General features: G+C 45.6%; 1 protein-coding gene across 3 annotated transcripts in view; it reads left to right on the top strand.

The window, feature by feature from the left end:
- The window catches only part of TBCD (tubulin folding cofactor D), a 175074-nt gene that overhangs the window by 23872 nt on the left and 130862 nt on the right, over positions 1-20340 (top strand). For all 3 annotated transcript variants that reach the window (XM_064270429.1, XM_064270430.1, XM_023556745.2), the window contains 2 exons: positions 9479-9524; positions 11121-11253. In XM_064270429.1, the coding sequence (XP_064126499.1) occupies positions 9479-9524; positions 11121-11253 (179 nt within the window). The remainder of the gene's footprint in view (positions 1-9478; positions 9525-11120; positions 11254-20340) is intronic.

Here is a 20340-nt window from a genome sequence, read left to right as displayed (position 1 = left end):
TTAGTACTGAACAGGCCCGAGGACAGCAGGAGGGGGAGGCGCCTCCCCTCCTGTGCTTGGCTTATTTCTCCATGGTTTATAAAGTCACGTCCTCCTGAGTGTGCAGGAGCCTGCCTGCAGGGTGCCACACTGAAGTAGTTGCAACCGTGTGTCCTGGTTTTGCCTGAGAGCCTGTGGGCTCCTTAGAGACCCCGTGTCCCCAGTGAGCACTGCTCTGAGCTGACTGGTATGAGGGATCTTTCTCCCAGGCTGGGGTGGGGCTGCTCGTCTTGGTTTTGATGGGACAGTGCCTTCAGGGAACCCCAAACCAGCATCTCCTGCTTGGCAGCTGGCAAACTTGCTCCAGTGGCCAAGCAGCCTGTGATTTACAGGGCTGGAGAACGTGCCCTGGAGAGGGGAAGCTGGCTTGCACGTCAGCCAGGCTTGGGCGGGGGACAGCTGACAGGCGTGGTGGTGGTAGGTGGTTACCGAGACACTCATCCTTTTTGCACCTAGTCCTCGTTTATTTTCTAAAATAGCAAAAACAGATCTGACAGTCATTCACTAGCTTTGTGGCAGGATTTTCTTTCATTTCTCAGTGGTATAATTGCCTGTATCTAGCTTATGCTTTTCAGCAGGTTGTTTTAAGTTGGGTCATATCTTATGCTTCCGTGAACAATGAAGTGCATCTCTCTACTCATGGCTTGGTTTAATGAATGCACCAGGCCCTCTGAGACCCAGCGCTTCCTCTCCACTCACCCCTCTGGAGCAAGAGTTGCCGGCTCCAAGCACACGCTTCCCAGGGTGAGAGGCAGTAAAGACAGGTCGTGCTTTGGTGTGAAAAACAAACCCTAAGACCTTGTCTTCGCTGACGTCTGTCCCTTCCATCTCGCCCCTTTGCCCTCCAAAGTCCAGCAGCACGGGAGTCAGAGCACCCATGAGTTTTCTCTGGGGCCCACCCCACTGCTACCCTGTCTGATCCTGTTAGAAATTGCCAGCAAAACAGCTTCTCTGTCAGGGTTGAGAAAAACGTAGGGGTACAAAGCACTCAGTGAGTGCCCATAAAACATGGGGTGTCAGTTCTCCTCAGCCCAGACTGTGGCCTTAGCCTGGCTCAGCACCCGCTCTCCTGCGTGGGTGGGGCCTGCCCAGAGCCTATTGGGACCCTGTGGCTGGCGTCCAGTCCCGTGTATCCAGGCTTAGGAATGATCATCGTAAGAAATGATGCTTTCTTTCCTGGGACGCATCTCCGCTCCTATTGTGTTCTTTGTTAGAGTGTTGTCATGTATTACTCCACAAGGAATTTGGTAAATAATGTTAGTGTGGCAGAGCATTTTTGACATTTAATAAAACTCATTGCTGCTGAGTTGATTCTGACTTATAGCGACCCTATAGAACAGAGTAGAGCTGCCCCGTAGGGTTTCCAAGGAGTGGCTGGTAGATTTGAACTACTGACCTTTGGGTTAAGAACCAAACTCTGAACTATACACCACCAGGGCTCCTAGTGTTTAGTATTTTAGATTCTAATTGTTTAGTGAATGAGACCAAAGAGCTAATTGCTGTCAGTTCTGTTTCCTAAATATCTGCCTCACCTTCCACCCTCCCACACCTTCTGCCTTAGTTCAGGCTCTCTTCTTACCTGTCTCACCTGAATGTCTACAGTAGCATCCTGAGAAGTCTAAACTTTTAGTTTTCATGCCTGTCTGTGTCTTGCCTCTATACTGCTGCCGGTATAGTGCTTGTAAATGTAGAATCTAATCATGGTATTGCTGTCCAAAATTACAGAGCGGCACCCCTTGCCTGCAGGGTGAGATTTAAATTCCTTCATGTGGTTCATAAGTATGGTACTCAGTGATCTGGTGCCTGACACCCACCTTACAACCTGGTGGCACCAGACCACTACCATCTTATTACCGTGTGTGTGGGGCTATGGAGGGGGGCTTGTCCCTGCTGGGGGGACTCAGCCAGTGGAGCTCGGGGGGCTTGTCCCTGCTGAGGGAGCTAGGCTGACAGGGCATGGTGAGGGGCTTGTCCCTGCTGAGGGGACTTGGCAGAAGGGGGGGCTTGTCCCTGCTGAGGGGACTTAGCCAGTAGGGTACAGGAGGCTTGTCCCTGCCGAGGGGACTCAGCCGATGGGGGCTTGTCTCCACTGAGGGGACTCAGGCAGCTGGGGTGGTGGATGGCAGGGTTGGAATCTGCCATGACTTCCTCGTGCACGTGTCTGGCACTGAGACTGGCAGCCAGGGTGTCTGCATATCCCTTTCCTTGTGCTGGGTTCTGAGAGGGAGTGTCCTAGGTTGGTGTGGTCCCTGGATGTAGTGTCTTCCTGCACTAACTGAGGTGCGTGGTCTCTTGGATGTGGTGCCTCTGCAGCTCACCCTCAGGCCTGACAAGTGTTTCCTGGCATCGTGGATTGAATTGTATCCCCTAAAAATATCTGTTAACTTGGCTAGGTCCCGATTCCCAGTATTGTATGATAGTCCACCATTCTGTCATCTGATGTGATTTCCCTGGGTGTCGTAAATCCTATATCTATGGTGTTGATGAGATGGGATTATCGACAGTTACGTAAACTCAGTCTACAAGATTATTCTACAATTTAAGCCAATCTCTTTTGAGATATAAAAGAGAAGTGAGCAGAGAGACAGGGGAACCTCATACCACCAAGAAAGCAATGCCAGGAGCAAAGCATGTCCTTTGGACCTGAGGTTCCTGTGCTGAGAAGCTCCTATTCCAGGGAGAGATTGATGACAAGGGCCTTCTTCCACAGTGACAGAGAGAGAAAGCCTTCCCCTGGAGCTGATGCCCTAAATTTGGACTTCTAGCCTCCTAGACTGTGAAAGAATAAATTTCCTTTTGTTAAAACCACTCACTTGTGGTGTTTCTGTTTAGCAGCATTGAGACAGAATTTGATACCGGGAGTGGGGTGCTGCTCTAATAGATAACTAAAATGTGGAAGTGGTTTTAAAACTGAATGGATAGAGAACTCAGAATGAAGTGAGGAAAGCTGCCACACTGGCGATGGCACAGACATTGAGAAGTGGCAGAAAAACAGCAGCAGTGGAGAAGTGGCTGCGACAGAGCCTGAAGACCAGTGCGAGAGAGTGCTGGAGTGGACCCACGGAGCGAGAGAGCTGAGTGCCTTTGTGCAGGAGGCTTCCTGGCAGAGTGTGGGCTGCCTCCGGGCACTTATTGGTGGAGCTACAGGGCTTTGGAACACTTGCCCCAGCAGGGCAGATGAGGGCCATGAGGCCCGAGGGCCAAGAGTCCAAGGAACCAGGAAGCTGAAGCTGAAGAGACAAGGAACACAGGAAGCAGAGCTGCATCAGCCACAAAGGGTGGAGCCATGGTCTCTGGTGTTTGTAAGGGTGTCGTCACTCAGATGGACCAGGAGAATGGCGTGCCCAAAGCCGAGGGAGCAGAATTGCCATTCCAGTGGACCTGGAAGGCAGAGCTGAAGCCCAGGGCTAAGGGGCCTCCACTCAGAATCCGGAGAGTGTGGCCAATACCTAGAGTCTGGAGGGTAGGTCTGTTGTGTGACTGGTCTCAGAAAACAGAGGATTATTTTCAAGCCTTGAGAGCTAATGTAACGTGTTCTGCCTACTTGCTTGGTGCCTGTTATCGGTTTTTTCCCTCTAATTTATATTTATCATGGAAACGTCTAGCTTGTACCTGCTCCACCAGTGTACTTTGGAAGCAGATAACTTCTAGCTTTCACAGACGAAGAGGAATTTTTTTTAGATTTTGGGGTTGGAGTTGAATTAAGACTTTTGTTATGATATGATGGGGTGAATGAGTTTTATGTGTGGCAAGGACATGAATCTTTTGGGGCCAAATGGTGAAATGTTATGGATGGGATTGTGTCCCCCCAAGATATCTGTCAACTTGGTTAGGTCATGATTCCCAGTATTGTGTGATTGCCCACCATTTTGCCATGTGATGTGTTTTCTCTATGTGTTGTAAGTCCTATGTCCATGATGCCTGGTGTCTCCATAGATTTGACGTGCCAGCAAGATCAAACTGTGTTATGTCCCAGTTGCCCTGCCCTTTCCTTGTCAGTTGTCCTCTGGACAAAATCCTGCTTCTCCAAGGGTTGGCAGAGGTGCACCTTCTTTGGAAAGGTGTTCTGTTTGGGAATTTGACTCCCCAGGTATGCCTAGACACCTCGTTGCATATCGCCTGTGCTTGCAGTCTGACTCCATCCACGGAGTTGCGTGCATTTGGGCCCGTCCCCAAACTTGAAGTCCCTCAAAGGAGGGATCCTTTTCTGTGTCCCATGTCTCTGCTCATTGTGTTTGCTGCATGCGTGGGTGACCTAGGGCTAAAGAGTACTGAAGTGAAAACATCTGAATTTATGTTGCAGAAACTCGCTCTTTATTTTGTATTTCATGAAAATTAAATTGAGGAAAGAGTTCCTAAAGTTAAAATAAAATAGTTTTTGGGGAAAAAAAGCAGTCTGTCTATACTCACTTGATAGGAAACGTGTTGATGTCCAGTTCTCTAGAAGAAGAGAAAGGAGATAAGGGCTCTGATGTCTTTGGTAAATCAGCATGATTAACGTATGTTCATGTTTTGTTGTCAGTGTGGCTCAGTGGAGTGGGTACTGTCCCTGTCCCCATTTTATAGACCAAGGAAACCAAGGTCCCAAGATGTTGCTGCCTGGCTGGTGCGGTGCTGAGTAGCGGTCTGTGGGCTGGAAACCCTCATTGTTCCAGCCAGCACGCCTCTCTGTGTCTACTAAGTGGAGAGAGTCCCTTGCAGACTCCGTAGATGAAGGAGACTCCCTCACTTTAGAAAACGTTCTGTTCTACAGTGAAGTGAAGGGCCAAGCAGTTCAGGTTCATAACGGGCAGTGGCAGTCCCTGACCCTGCTCTTCTCCAGTGTGACCTCTCCCAGAGACAGCGCTGCTTACTGGGTCCAGGGCCGATGTCCTGGTGACGGCTGCTGTACCAGCTCTGAGTGATGTAAGTCACTGCTCTGTCCTCATGAGCCGTGGTCACCTCTGCGTGTGCTGCCACCACACGGGTGACCTGCCCTGTCTTAACGTGCCACGGTCACCTCTGCATGTGCTAGCACCACACGGGTGACCTGCCCTGTCTTAACATGCTGTGGTCACCTCTGCACATGTTGCCACTGTACAGGTGACCCGCTCTGTCTGAACATGCCGTGGTCACCTCTGCATGTGCTGCTACCACACAGGTGACCTGCCCATTTGTACCACCTCCTGTCACCTCTCAGTTTTGGTAATAGGTTTCTCTTGGTTACCTTTGTAACTTTAGATACCGTTCCCTCCGCCCTCGCTGTCCGCAGTGTCTCCTGCCTGCACCCCACAAAGAGGAAATCATCCTGCGTGCTTTTGCTCTCCTGTCCCTCTCCTGTCCTTGTCCACCTCCACCTCTTGGCCAGTGTCACTGTTCCCTCACTTGCACATTGTCCGAATTGACAGCATCTACATTCTGGCTGTTTCCTTAATTAAGGTCTTGTGCTTCAAAGTAGAATCACTGGTTTGCACTGTTTAGAAGCAGCAGCATTCGTGCCGTTATGATAGTGCTGCTCATTTCGGGGTCTACCTTTTCTACCCTGCAGTTGCAGCATCCCAACCCCTGCTCTTGTGAACGGGTTCTGTGCCTCGTCTTAATGTCAGACGGCTTCCACCTCCTAGCATGCTCATTGCTGACAATTCTGCGTTTTTCTTGCTTCTTCTTTGGACCACGATGGTTTTTTATTTTCCTGTTGATTGCTTGTCTCTTTTCCTTGGGGTGAGAAGAAGCATAAGCCTTCTACGCCAGTTTGTTTCTTAGATCCCTTTCTACCCATCTACCCTTCTTCTGGAAAATTCTTCTCCATGTCCTGACCAGTATCCATTGGCAGAAAATGTGTAGCAGATACTCTGACTCCAGTAATGCGTAAACATGACTACTGTGTGTCTTACTAGTCACAACTGCCCCTGCCTGCCACATGGCCGAGGGCCATTCCCTGGGTGTGATGCATGGACATTCTGCCTCGGCCATGTCTGTGGGTGCCTGGGGTGACTCTGGTGCTATGACTTACCAGCTGTTAACTACAGGTAGTGAGGTGGAATCTCCCTGCTAGTGTTTTTCTACTTCTCATCTAAAGCTATTGGCATGATAGAGAGGGTTTTGCAATTTTGGAAAAGTTGGCAAAATTTATACTAGCAATTATTTTTACACCAAGAGATTATCTGCAGTTTTATTTAAGCATATGATTACCAAGTATCATTTTGAAGGTTGTTTTAAACCTGAATGGCGTTTATGGCTTGCGGCCTTGTGATTTTTCCAGATGTTTTGTAATGCTGGCTTTAAGTTTCCACATGATACGAGTTACCAGCGAGCGGGGTGGTCCTGGCAATGTCCTGCTGGTTCTCAGTGGCCCTGGACTCTGGGAGCAGGAGCAAGGAGGCGAGTGGGGGGGTGCTGCTGCCCTGGTGAGCAGGTGTGTGGCTGCAGGGCATTGCTGCTGTCCCTGAGGTGTGTCTGGGAGGGTCTGTAGCCCCCCGCCCTGCCCCCCTCCAGCTCTTCTGACGGTGCTTCCTACGGGAGCAGAGGTGGGTTCTTGGGAAGCCATTGCTCCCAGGCGGGCCGTGCCGTGCCTTCTGAATTCCTTGCAGTGGGGATGATCGGTGGCACTTCAGAATGGAAACTTCCAGATTAGCTTTGTGAGCTTTGACATTTTATTTAAAGTTAGAAGTATCTAACTGCATCTCTTGTAAGCCTGGTGTGGCTCCAGCCTCCCTGTCTAGTGGGTATGTGAGTAGGTGGAGCACCAGTGAAGCTCTTGGGGGCTGTCACAGCTGAGAGGATGGGGTGAGACCCATGAGGTGCCCTGGCCGCAGGAGAGAGCGTTTGTCCACAGCTGAGAGGATGGGGTGAGACCCATGAGGTGCCCTGGCCCCAGGAGAGAGTGTTTGTCTGTGGCCAAGAGGATGGGGGGTGACCCATGAGGTGCCCTGGCTTCAGGAGAAAGCGTTTGTCTGTGGCCAAGAGGATGGGGAGTGACCCATGAGGTGCCCTGGCCCCAGGAGAGAGTGTTTTGTCTGTGGCCAAGAGGGCTGGGAGTGACCCATGAGGTGCCCTGGCCCCGGGAGAGGGCATTTGTCCTCAGCTAAGAAGACGAAGTTTGACCCACGAGGCGCTTGGGCCCCAGAAGAGAGCTTTTGTCTGTGGCCTAGAGGATGGGGCCCCAGGTCAGAACGCTTCCCATCAGAGGGGAGCTGAGCTGTGTGTAATCAGATTACCTGGACCATTAAGCATTTTACGCCATGATATTATTCCTAGTTGCAGGCCAGTTTTCTAGGTTACAGGGGACAGGCATCTGGGGTTCAGGTTCTCCTGCTGCTGTGCCTGTCTTAGCAGCCAGGGTTGGGGGAACAGCAGGAGGCTGACTGTAGGCAGCCCCTTTCCAGAGTCAGGTGGGAGGTGGGGTGTGGTGTGCAGAAGTCATAACGTGTTTCTCCAAGGGGGCTTCACACCACATCCAGCTCACCAGCTGCAGGACAATGTTCTTTCCATGGAATCGTCTTCCTGACTTCTTCCAGAATCCATGAGAAAGAAGACAGGGCACCTGGGTGGTGGTTCCCTCATAAACTGAGATGGAAAAACAGTACTTTGAAGTATCTGGTAATAGTTTACCAGGTCCCAACATGGGGGTACTAGATGAAGCGTTTGGAAGTCAGGCCCTGCTCCACTTTCTCAGCACCGGGCAGTTGTTGGCCTGGTCCCTGTGTGTTCCTCGTGTCCATGTCCTGAGATGATGGGGTGGAGTAAATCTGCCGAACCTCCAAATCCTGTATGGTAAGCCCACGACTTTGGGGGTTGAGTCGTTGCAGGGTGAAGTAATGGGAGAAAGAGTGGAAGATGGTGTCACCCTGCCAAGGGCTTTGAATGCCAGATGCTAAACTGGACACTCCAGGCCCAGGGTGGAGCTCACAGTGGCAGGCTGCCTGTGTTGCCCAGAGCTGTAGTTGCTCCCGGAAGGGGCCGCTGAGTGTGGTGTCACAGAGGGCCCTCAGATCCAGAGTCCCCACAGCCTGTCTGAGTGGTGTGTGTGGCTGAGTTGTGAGGTTCTGGATGGGATGTTTGCTGCACTGGTTGTTCGTGTAGGCCGTGGGTGCTGGCAGGTGGTGCAGGCCCTAGGGGCTGGTGTGCGCCTCTGTGGCCTTGGGCGCTGGTGGTGGTGCAGGCCCTGGGGGCTGGTGTTCGCTTCTGCGGCCATGGGTGCTGGCAGGTGGTGCAGACACTGGGGACTGGCGTGTGCCTCTGCAGCTGTGGGTGCCGGCGGGTGGTGCAGGCCCCGGAGGCTGGTGTGCGCCTCTGCGGCCGTGGGTGCTGGCAGGTGGTGCAGGCCCTGGGGGCTGGTATGTGCTTCTGCGGCCATGTGTGCTGGCAGGTGGTGCAGACACCGGGGGCTGGTGTGCGCCTCTGCAGCTGTGGGTGCTGGCGGGTGGTGCAGGCCCCAGGGGCTGGTGTGCGCCTCTGCGGCCATGTGTGCTGGCAGGTGGTGCAGGCCCCAGGGGCTGGTGTGCGCCTCTGCGCCTTCTCTCTGCCTGCCGAACCTCCTTGACACCACAGCCTGATTGTCCTCAGTTTGTGGTTGTGGGTGGGGGGGGGGAGACGGACAGGGATGGTTCCAGTAGCTCTGGCCTGGGACTGTCTTGTTATGTATGGCGGCAGCCACTCTTGCCTTCTAGTGAAGTGCTGTTTTCTGGAGGAAAAGACATCTGTCAGCTGTTTCCTGATGTCTGTGGCTCCAGGATGCTTTGAGTGAGGGGCTTGGAGCACTTTTATGTAAAGAGGTTTGTTTGTCCTCGAGGCTTCAAAGTGGAGGGAGGGCTGGAGCCAGCATTTTCGTAACGATCAGCTGTTTCTTGGCCTGACCAATCAGATTGGTTTATTTTAGGTGCAGTGTTGGAGGCCTGTAGGTAGGATGGCGGCACCTGTATGCATGGGGAGGTGACCCGACAGCGGGCTTAGACACTGTCACCAACCGCACTGGGACCCTGGGAGCATCTGTGATGGGCCTGCAGGGAGTCCTGCCGCTGGGCTCTGGGGGGAGGGGCTGCTTCTCACTGTCAGCTGAGGGCAAATGTTGGAACCATACTTTGCGTGAAGTCCTGTGACCTGTGACTTCCATATGTTGATATCTTTGTTTATACACAGACAATTAAAAAGCCACTGGGATTCCTTAGTCCCCCTTTGATAGGCTGACGTCTTTACCATAAGCTTGGGTTCGTTCCAAAGATGGTCTGATGAAGACTCAGCTTCTGCCTCTGCCGGGTGCTGGGCTTCATCACCACCTGGCCCTGGGAGATGGCCTCCTGGGAACAGTTCCTCTGCAGTCTCCCATAACCCCCAAAGCTATTCTTTTGTTATTTGGTGGTGAGTAAAAATTTCTGGAAGGTACAGTAAATTACTCTGATAATTTATGTTGTAAATTCTTAAATGTATTTGCAGCATTTTGAAAGGATTTTTCTTTTTTTAGGCACAAATATTTAAACATGGAAAACGTGAAGACTGTTTACCCTATGGTAAGGTTTATTTTTAAGGGAGGGTATGTTTGTGTTGTGAGTTTGAGTGTGTCTCCTTAACATTTTATTCATAGGTGTAAAAATCTGTAACTTGGTACATTTGGACAGTGTCATAGTTCTTTTTGTTTTTGGGTTTGTATGTTAATAATTGGACTTTTAGTAAAATCCCCTAATTGTCAGAAATTTAGGAGATTGCCTGGGGCCGTGTACTGGATGCCAAGGTGTTTCATGGTGCTCTGACTCCATGTTCCATGTGTTTGGTCCTGGGGGGCCTGGTGGAGGTGAGACAGCCAAGGTCATCCTGCCCCCTGGCCCCAGGAGCACCTTGTGCCCTTGGAGTGGTGGCCATGCCTTCTGCCCTTCTGCCTCACTGTCCTAACTTTAGGTGGAACCTTACTGTATGATGATAAGTACGTAAGTGCAGCTTTTTCCTCTGCAGAGAAGTTTACTGCCTGTGCCAAGAGAAATTTTTCATAATTCTATGCTTTAGAAGATGTCTGAGCTTCTGTTTTAAATACTAGAGTCTTTTTTTTCTTTTGAAATTTTATTATAGAAATTTCAAACATATATAAAAAAAGAGACTGGTATAATGAACCCCCACATTTCTATCTTAAGCTTCAGAATATGATTCGTGGTCAGTCTTGCTTCACATGTAAGTCCAGCCCCCACTCAGCATCCTGTCATTTCCTGTATGCAGTCCAGTATGTCCTCTGTGAGACAGGGACACTGTAAAAACACCATCTCAGGGCCCCAATCACACCCAACACAGTGGGCAGTGGCTGCTCAGCCTCTCCACACTTCTAGCCCGCTGGCATGCCTGCCCTGTGGACTGGCACATGCAGGTGCCTTTCAAGGGTCCTCCAGGTCACTCTGTACACTACGTGGGTCTCCACATGTTATGATGACTTGATTCTAAAGGCAGACGTTTGTGAAGTGTGGACAGAAAGCACCTGTGCCCACCAGGACCCTCCCATGTCTCAGTGACACCCGAACACTGGGCAATCACATGTCTGCCACTCCCAGGCCACACTCCAGACCCTTGACCTGCCTCGGGATGAACTCTCAGCTTTATCCTTGACTCCTCTTCTTTCCTCTTTTCCCATATTCAGTGGGTCTTAAAGTCTTATCCATCTTACCTCAAGCAGTGATGTCTTTCCCTGGTCACTGTCTCACACCCAGGCCTCCGCATCCCTCATGGCAGGTGGTGCCGTCCTCCTTGCTGTCCTGGCCTGGCTCCCCTCAGTGCCTTTCCTTCCTGTGAGGCCCCTGCCGCGCCACACGAGCCTCTCCCCAGGCCTAGGCATCCTCCTTGAATCCCACTGCAATTCACACCGTGTCTTTCACCTTTGTGAGGGCCGCTGTCTTTACCCAGAATGTCTGCCCCTTTCTGCCCCTCTCGGGCACTCTCATTTGTTCTGCTGACCTCCAGACACAGTGCTCATGTGGGACTCTAGCTGGTTAGTCATCACACCATGCACTTGTGGGGGTCTGCCCAGTTGGTGTGGTCTTGGTGCTATAGATGCCAAATACTGATGAGGCAGGTTGAAATCAAGAGATCCTTTCCACCATGCTGAGTCTAACCTGTTGTTGTTTCAGCGTCCACCATTCTCGAGTGCCTCAATAACTGCAGACTCTCAGAAAGCAACCAAACCCTCCTCCGGAAACTCGGGGTGAAGCTCGTCCAGCGGCTGGGTTTGACCTTCCTGAAACCCAAGGTGGCAAAGTGGAGGTGAGTAGAGTAAGTGTGAACACGCTCAGAGCACCTCTTACTTGGTTGATGTTGTGACTCGTTTGTTCCAGGTGGCAACGGCAGAGACTGATGAATAAGAAGTGTCTCTTACTGTGGTGGTTAAGATTGTGTGTCAACTTGGCTGGGCCATGATTCTCAGTGTTTTGGCAGTCATATAATGTTGTGATCACTTCCCTGTTGAGATTCTATATGTGATCACCCCCATGATGGAATCTGCAGTGAGGAGCCAGTTAGTTGAAAGGGAGTTTCCTTGGGCGTCTGGCCTGCATCCAATATAAGCAGACATTCTGGCAAGGCTTGGGGGCTTTTTGCTCCTGCAGCTGGCTCCTGTTAGTCTGACCTCCAGTTCTTGGCACTTGAGCTAGCAGCTTACCTGCGGTCTTGCCTGCTGATCTTGGGATTCATTGATCTTTGTAGACGATGAGCAAGAGCCCTGCTCTCTGACCTGCCGATCTTGGGTTCACCAGCCCCTGAGGTTGCGTGAATCAGGAGAAGCCTCTATCTTGATCCACTGAATTGGGATATTCCAGCCTCTACAACTGTGTGAGCCATTTCCTTGATATAAATCTCTCTAAATATATATTTATACGCTTTACTGGTTTTGCTTCTCTAGAGAACTCAGCATACATTTTTTCTTATTCTTAAAAGTGTTTCTGGTTTGGAAATGTTCAATCTTCCTTTTGGTTGGTCTCTGACTATACATCTTTCAGGTAGAATAATCGAAGCTGGAGTGATGACAAGAAAAACATGTTGGTGTGTTTTATGTGATGTGTTATGCAGATCTAAAATATTATTTCAGCTTGTATGTGGTAGAGCTCACAGTAACTTCTTAGTACTAAGATCAGCCACGTTTATGATGCTCAATCGCAGTATGTAACTGATGGGTTCCATATTGGGGTGCAGAGGTGTGTGCTCATTGAATTGTTTGTTCTGTCAGTTACTGAGAGAGGTTCAATAAAATCAATTATAATTGTGGATTTAGTGATCTCTTCTAGTTCTGACAGTTTTGTTTGATATATTTTGAATCTGTGATACTAGGAGCGTACATGTTTAAGATCACCTTTATCATTATGAAATATGTCTTTTCTTGTGGTGAAGTCTACTATTTCTGATATTAATAAAACCTCAGGGCCCCCCCTCACCCACCTGGGAGTATCTCCCCTTTTATCCGATCTGTGTCTTTATATTTAAAGGGGTTTCTTATAGATAGCATATAGTTGGGTTCTGTTTCTTTTTTCTTAATTTAGCCTGGAAATCTTTTTTTAACTATAGTGTTTAGTTCATTTACGTTGAATATAATCCTTAATATGTTTTTGTTAGGTGCCTCTGACTCATATTGACCCTGAGTAAAACAGAACGAAACACTGCCCGGTCCTGTGCCATCCTCAACAATTGTTGCTGTGCTTGAGCCCATTGTTGAAGCCACTGTGTCAGTCCATCTTGTTGAGGATCTTCCTCTTTTTCACTGACCCTGTACTTTACAAAGCATGATGTCCGTCTCCAGGGACTGATCAGTCCTGATAACATGTCCAAAGCATGTCATATAAAGTCTCGCCATCCTTGCTTCTAAGGGGCATTCTGGCTGTATTTCTTCCAAGATAAAAAAAAACCAAGATAGATTTGTTCATTCTTTTGGTAGTCCATGGTATGTTCACTGTTTTTCCCCAACATCATAATTCAAAGGTGTCAGTTCTTCTTTAGTCTTCTTTATTCATTGTCCAGCTTTTGCATGCATATAAGGCAATTGAAAACACCATGGCTTGGGTCAGACGCACCTTAGTCCGCAAGGTGACATCTTTGCTTTTCAATACTTCAAAGAGGTCTTTTGTAGCAGATTTGCCCAATGTAATATGTCTTTTGATTTTTTTTTTACATAATTTTTATTGTACTTTAAGTGAAAGTTTACAAATCAAGTCAGTCTCTCACACAAAAACCCATATACACCTTGCTACACACTCCCAGTTACTCTCCCCCCAGTGAGACAGCCTGCTCTCTCCCTCTACTCTCTCTTTTTGTGTCCTTCTCGCCAGCTTCTAACCTCCTCCACCCTCTGATCTCCCCTCCAGGCAGGAGATGCCAACATAGTCTCCAAGTGTCCACCTGATCCAAGAAGCTCACTCCTCACCAGCATCCCTCCCCAACCCATTGTCCAGTCCAATCCATGTCTGAAGAGTTGGCTTCGGGAATGGTTCCTGTCCTGGGGCAACAGAAGGTCTGGGAGCCATGACCACCGGGGGTCCTTCCAGTCTCAGTCAGACCATTAAGTCTGGTCTTTTTATGAGAATTTGGGGTCTGCATCCCACTGCTCTCCTGCTCCCTCAGGGGTTCTCTGTTGTGTTTCCTGTCAGGGCAGTCATCGGTTGTAGCTGGGCACCATCTAGTTCTTCTGGTCTCAGGATGATGTAGTCGCTGGTTCATGTGGCCCTTTCTGTCTCTTGGGCTCGTAATCACCTTGTGTCCTTGATTCTCCTTTGATCCAGTTGGGTTGAGACCAATCGATGCATCTTAGATAGCTGCTTGCTAGCATTTATGACCCCAGATGCCACTTTTCAAAGTGGGATGCAGAATGTTTCCTTAATAGATTTTATTATGCCAGTTGACTTAGATGTCCCCTGAAACCATGGTCCCCAGACCCCTGCCCCTGCTATGCTGGCCTTCGAAGCATTCAGTTTATTCAGGAAACTTCTTTGCTTTTGGTTTAGCCCAATTGTGCTGACCTCCCCTGTACTGTGTGCTGTCTTTCCCTTCATCTAAAGTGGTTCTTATCTACTCTCTAATTAGTGAATATCCCTCTTACACCCTCCCTCCCTCCCCCGTATCCTAACCACAAAAGAATGTTTTCTTCTCAGTTTAAACTATTTCTCAAGTTCTTATCATAGTGGTCTTATACAATATTTGTCCTTTTGCAACTGACTAATTTCACTTAGCATAATGCCTTCTAGGTTCCTCCATGTTATGAAATATTTCACAGATTCATCACTGTTCTTTATCGATGTGCAATATTCCATTTGTGAATATACAATAATTTATCCACTCATCCGTTGATGGGCACCTTGGTTGCTTCCATATTTTTGCTATTGTAAACAGTGCTGCAGTAAACATGGGTGTGCATATATCTGTTCGTGTAAAGGCTCTTATTTCTCTAGGATATATTCCAAGGAGTGGGATTGCTTGCTGGATCATATCGTAGTTCTATTTCTAGCTTTTTAAGGAAGCGCCAAATCGATTGCCAAAGTGGTTGTACCATTTGACATTCCCACCGGCAGTGTAAAAGTGTTCCAATCTCTCCACAGCCTCTCCAACATTTATTATTTTGTGTTTTTTGGATTAATGCCAGCCTTGTTGGAGTGAGATGAAATTTCATTGTAGTTTTGATCTGCATTTCTCTAATGGCTAATGATCGTGAACATTTCTTCATATACCTGTTAGCTACCTGAATGTCTTCTTTAGTGAAGTGTCTATTCATATCTTTTACCCATTTTTTAATTGGGTTATTTGTCTTTCTGTAGTTGAGTTTTTGCAGTATTACGTAGATTTTAGAGATCAGGCACTGATCAGAAATGTCATAGCTAAAAACTTTTTCCCAGTCTGTAGGTAGTCTTTTTACTCTTTTGGTTAAGTCTTTGGATGAACGTTTAAGTGTTTGATTTTTAGGAGCTCCCAGTTATCTAGTTTTTCTTCTACATTCTTTATAATGTTTTCTATACTGTTTATGCCATGTATTAGGGCTCCTAACGTTGTCCCTATTTTTTCTTCCATGATCTTTATTGTTTTAGATTTTATATTTAGGCCTTTGATCCATTTTGAGTTCGTTTTTGTGCATGGAGTGAGGTATGGGTCTTATTTCATTTTTTGGCAGATGGATATCCAGTTATGCCAGCGCCACTTGTTAAAAAGACTGTCTTTTCCCCATTTAAGTGATTTGGGGCCTTTGTCAAATATCAACTGCTCACATGTGGACGGATTTATGTCTGGATTCTCAATTCTGTTCCATTGGTCCATGTATCTCTTGTTGTACCAGTACCAGGCTGTTTTGACTACTGTGGCGGTATAATAGGTTCTAAAATCAGGTAAAGTAAGGCCTCCCACTTTGTTCTTTTTCAGTAATGCCTTATTTACCTGGGGCCTCTTTCCCTTCCATATGAAATTGGTGGTTTGTTTCTCTATCTCATTAAAGAATGTTGGTGGGATTTGGATCAGAATTGCATTAAATGTATAGATCGCTTTTGGCAGAGTAGACATTTTTATAATGTTAAGTCTTCCTATCCATGAGCAAGGTATGTTCTTCCACTTAGGTAAGTCTCTTTTGGTTTCTTGCAGAAGTGTACTATAGTTTTCTTTGTATAAGTCTTTTACATTTCTGGTAAGATTTATTCCTAAGTATTTTATCTTCTTGAGGGTACTCTAAGTGGCATTAATTTGGTGATTTCCTCTTTGATGTTCTTTTTGTTGGTATAGAGGAATCCAACTGATTTTTGTATTTTTAACTTGTATCCCGATACTCTGCTGAACTCTTCTATTAGTTTCAGTAGTTTTCTTGAGAATTCTTTACGGTTTTCTGTGTATAAGATCAAGTCATCTGCAAATAGAGATACTTTTACTTCTTCCTTGCCAATCTGGATGCCTTTTATTTCTTTATCTAGCCTAATTGCTCTGGCTAGGACTTTCAGCACAATGTTGAATAAGAGTGGTGATAAAGGGCATCCTTGTCTGGTTCCCGATCTCAATGGGAATGTTTTCAGGCTCTCTCCATTTAGGGTGATGTTGGCTGTTGGCTTTGTATAAATGCCCTTTATTACGTTGAGAAATTTTCCTTCTATTCCTATCTTCCTGACAGTTTTTTATCATGAATGAATGTTGAACTTTGTGAAATGCCTTTTCTGCATCAATTGATAAAATCATGTGATTCTTGTCTTTTGTTTTATGTATGTGGTGGATTACATTAATTGTTTTTCTAATGTTGAACCATCCCTGCATACCTGGTATGAACCCCACTTGGTCATGGCGAATTATTTTTTTGATATGTTGTTGAATTCTATTGGCTAGAATTTTGTTGAGAATTTTTGCATCTACATTCATGAGGGATATAGGTCTATAATTTTCTTTTCTTGTGCTGTCTTTACCTGGTTTTGGTATCAGGGATATGGTGGCTTCGTAGAATGAATTTGGTAGTATTCCATCCTTTTCTGTGTTCTGAAATACCTTTAGTAGTACTGGTGTTAACTCTTCTCTGAAAGTTTGGTAGAACTCTGTAGTGAAGCTGTCAGGACCAGGGCTTTTTTTTGTTGGGAGTTTTTTGATTACCTTTTCAAACTCTTTTTTTGTTATGGGTCTGTTTAGTTGTTCTACCTCTGTTTGTGTTAGTTTAGGTAGGTAGTGTGTTTCTAGGAATTCATCCATTTCATCTAGGTTTTCAAATTTGTTTGAGTATAGTTTTTCATAGTAATCTGATATGATTCTTTTAATTTCAGTTGGGTCTGGTATAATATCTCCCATCTCATTTCTGACTCGGGTTATTTGCTTCCTCTCCTGTTTTTCTTTTGTCAGTTTGGCCAATGGTTTATCAATTTTGTTGATTTTTTTCGAAAAACCAGCTTTTAGTATTTGTTAATTCTTTCAGTTGTTTTTCTGTTTTCTATTTCATTTAGTTCAGCTCTAATTTTTATTATTTGATTTCTTCTGGTGCCTGTGGGTTTCTTTTGTTGCTCTCTTTCTATTTGTTCAAGTTGTAGAGATAGTTCTTTGATTTTGGCCCTTTCTTCTTTTTGGATGTGTGCATTTATTGATATAAATTGGCCTCTGAGCACTGCTTTTGCTGTGTCCCAAAGGTTCTGATAGGAAGTGTTTTCATTCTCATTGGATTCTCTGAATTTCTTTATTCCATCCTTAATGTCTTCTATAATCCAGTCTTTTTCGGGCAGGGTATTGTTCAGTTTCCAAGTGTTTGATTTCTTTTCCCTGCTTTTCTTGTTATTGATTTCCACTTTTATGGCCTTATGGTCAGAGAAGATGCTTTGTAATATTTCAGTGTTTTATATTCTGCTAAGGCTTGCCTTATGACCTAATATGTGGTCTATCCTAGAGAATGTTTCATGTGCACTAGAAAAGAAAGTATACTTCATTGCTGTTGGCTGGAGTGTTGTTTATATGTATACCAGGTCAAGTTGGTTGATCGTGGCATTTAGATTTTCCAAGTCTTTATGGAGCTTCTTTGTTGATGTCCTGTCCTTCACCGAAAGTGGTGTGTTGAAGTCTCCTACTATTATTGTGGAGCTGTGTATCTCACTTTTCAATGCTGATAGAGTTTGTTTTATGTATCTTGGAGCCCTGTCATTGGGTGCATAAATATTTAATATGGTTATATCTTCTTGGTGTATTGTCCCTTTAATCATTATGTAGTGTCCTTCCTTATCCTTTCTGATGGATTTAACTTTAAAGTGTATTTTGTCAGAAATTAATATTGCCACTCTTGCTCTTTTTTGATTGTTGTTTGCTTGATTTTTTTTTTTTTTTTCCATCCGTGGTGTGTTAGTTTGTGTCTCTAAGTCTAAGGTGCATCTCTTATAGGCCGCGTGTAGATGGATCTTGTTTTTTAATCCATTCTGCCACTCTCTGTGTCTTTATTGGTGCATTTAGTCCATTTACATTCAGGGTAATTATGGATAGGTGTGAATTTAGTGCTATCATTTCGATGTGTTTTTTGGTGTGTTGACAGCTTCTTTTTCCCACTGGATTTTATGTGCTAAGTAGATTTTCTTTATATACTGTCCTTTCCTCGTATTTGTTGTTGTTGGTTTTGTTTCTGCTGAGTCTGTATTTTTCCCTTGTATTTTATTTTGATGTGTAGGATAGTTTGTCCCCTTATTATTTCCCCATATTTTTCTAAATTTAAAACTAACTTTTATTTCTTTGTATCGCCTTATCGTCCTCTCCATATGGAAGGTGTATGATTACATTTCTTAGTCCCTCTTTATTATTTTAATGTTGTCTTCTTTTACATAATAATGTTGCCATTACCCTGTGTTGGGCTTTTTTTTTTTTTTAATCTTGCTTTGTTTTTTTGGATTTCCCTGTCTGGGTTGACTTCTGGTTGCTCTGCCCAGTGTTGTAGTCTCGGGTTGATACCTGAAATTGATTTTCTAACCAAGGAACTCCCTTTAGTATTTCTTGTAGTTTTGGTTTGGTTTTTACGAATGCCCTCAACTTGTGTGTTTATCTGGAAATGCCTTAGTTTCACCTTCATATTTAAGAAACCCTTTTGCTGGATATTTGATTCTTGGCAGGCAATTTTTTTCCTTCAGATTTTTAAATTTGTCATCCCATTGCCTTCTTGCCTGCATGGTTTCTGCAGAGTAGTCCAAGTTTATTCTTATTGGCTCTCCTTTTTAGGTGACTTTTTGTTTATCCCTCACTGCTCTTATAATTCTCTCTTTATCTTTGGTTTTTGCAAGCTCATTTATAATATGTCTTGGTAACTTTCTTTTAAGATCTAGCTTATGTGGAGTTCGATGAGCATCTTGGAGAGATATCTTCTCATCTTTCACGATATTAGGGAAGTTTTCTGCCAACAAATCTTCAACAATTTTCTCTGTGTTTTCTGTTATCCCTCCCTGTTCTGGTACTCCAATCACTCATAGGTTATTTCTCTTCATAGAGTACTTCATGATTCTTAAGGTTTCTTCATTTTTTAAAATTCTTTTATCTGATTTTTCTTCAAATATATTAGTGCCAAGTGATTTATCTTCGAGTTCAGAAATTCTAGCTTCTTGCTCAATTCTGTGCCTCTGACTTTCTATCGAGTTTTCTAATTCTGTAATTTTATTGTTAATCTTCTGAATTTTGGATTGCTGTCTTTCTATGGATTTTTCCAGCTTATGAAACTTTTCATTATGTTCCTGAATAGTCTTTCTGATTTCTTCAGTTGCTTTATCTGTGTGTTCCTTGGCTTGTTCTGCATATTGCCTAATTTCCTTCCTGATGTCTTGAAGGGTTCTGTATATTAAACTTTTGTATTCTGCATCTGGTAATTCCAGGAATGCATTTGCATCTAAAAGATCCCTGGATTCTTTGTTTTGAGAACCTGTTGAGGTGATCATGGCCTGTTTCTTTATGTGACTTGATATTAACTGTTGTCTCCGAGGCATCTATAAGTTATTGTATTAGTTTATGCTTGCTTACTGTGTCGTAGCTGCTTGCTTTCTTTTGTTTTGGTATACCCCTGTGGGTTGCTTGAGTGAGCAGAGCTCCCAGCTTGTCACAAATATACCTGTTTCACTTGTTTTTTCGGGTCTTTGTTGTAAAGAGGGCTCAACGGAAGCGTCTGTGTATTCCGCCATCTTGGCTCCGCCTCCATCTTTTGATTTGTTGACTGCTGCTTCCATGGGCATTGATTGTAGGTTCAAGTAAAATGAAATCCATGACAACTTCAGTCTTTTCTCTGCTTATGATGATGTTGCTTATTGGTCCAGTTGTGAGGATTTTTGTTTTCTTTATGTTGAGGTGTTGGGTTTAAGTCTATCATCTTGCCATTTGTTTTCTATCTTTAATTTTCCTTTCTTTGTTATTATGAATTTTTCAGTCAAATAGGCTCTCTGTATTTCATTTTTGTTATATTTTTTGGTGTCATTCTTTTAGTGGTCTTTTAGTGTCTGTGATGTACCTAGATACAAATTTTTTTGTATTTATGCTTATTTCCTTGGTGTTCCCAGAGGTGAAATCTGTAGGTTGATATCTTTATCAGATTTGAAAAATTCTCATTATTTCTTCAAATTTGCTTCTGTCCCATTCCCCCTCTTCTCCTTTCTGGGACTCTAAATATAAGCATTCTCCTTTCATAGATGGGGAAACCAAGGCACAGAAAGGTTCAGGACCTGTGCATAGTCTTACAGCTAGGTGGACGGGGAGCTGGGCCCAGAGCCCACGTGCCAGCCCCCTGCCCCTCCGTGGGGTGCAGCTACTGTGTTGGGAATGGCTGGCTCTGTGCCAGAGTTATAAAGCTGTGGCCACACCCAGGGAGAGGTGCTGCTGGCCTTGACTTGGGTGGAAGGGACGTGGTAGCATTGGGAA

The sequence above is a fragment of the Loxodonta africana genome, chromosome 18 (assembly GCF_030014295.1).
Source record: "Loxodonta africana isolate mLoxAfr1 chromosome 18, mLoxAfr1.hap2, whole genome shotgun sequence".
NCBI classification, from domain to species: Eukaryota; Metazoa; Chordata; class Mammalia; order Proboscidea; family Elephantidae; genus Loxodonta; species Loxodonta africana.
The sequence above is the reverse complement of the archived record's forward strand: the minus strand, read 5'-3'. Positions and strand labels throughout refer to the sequence as shown.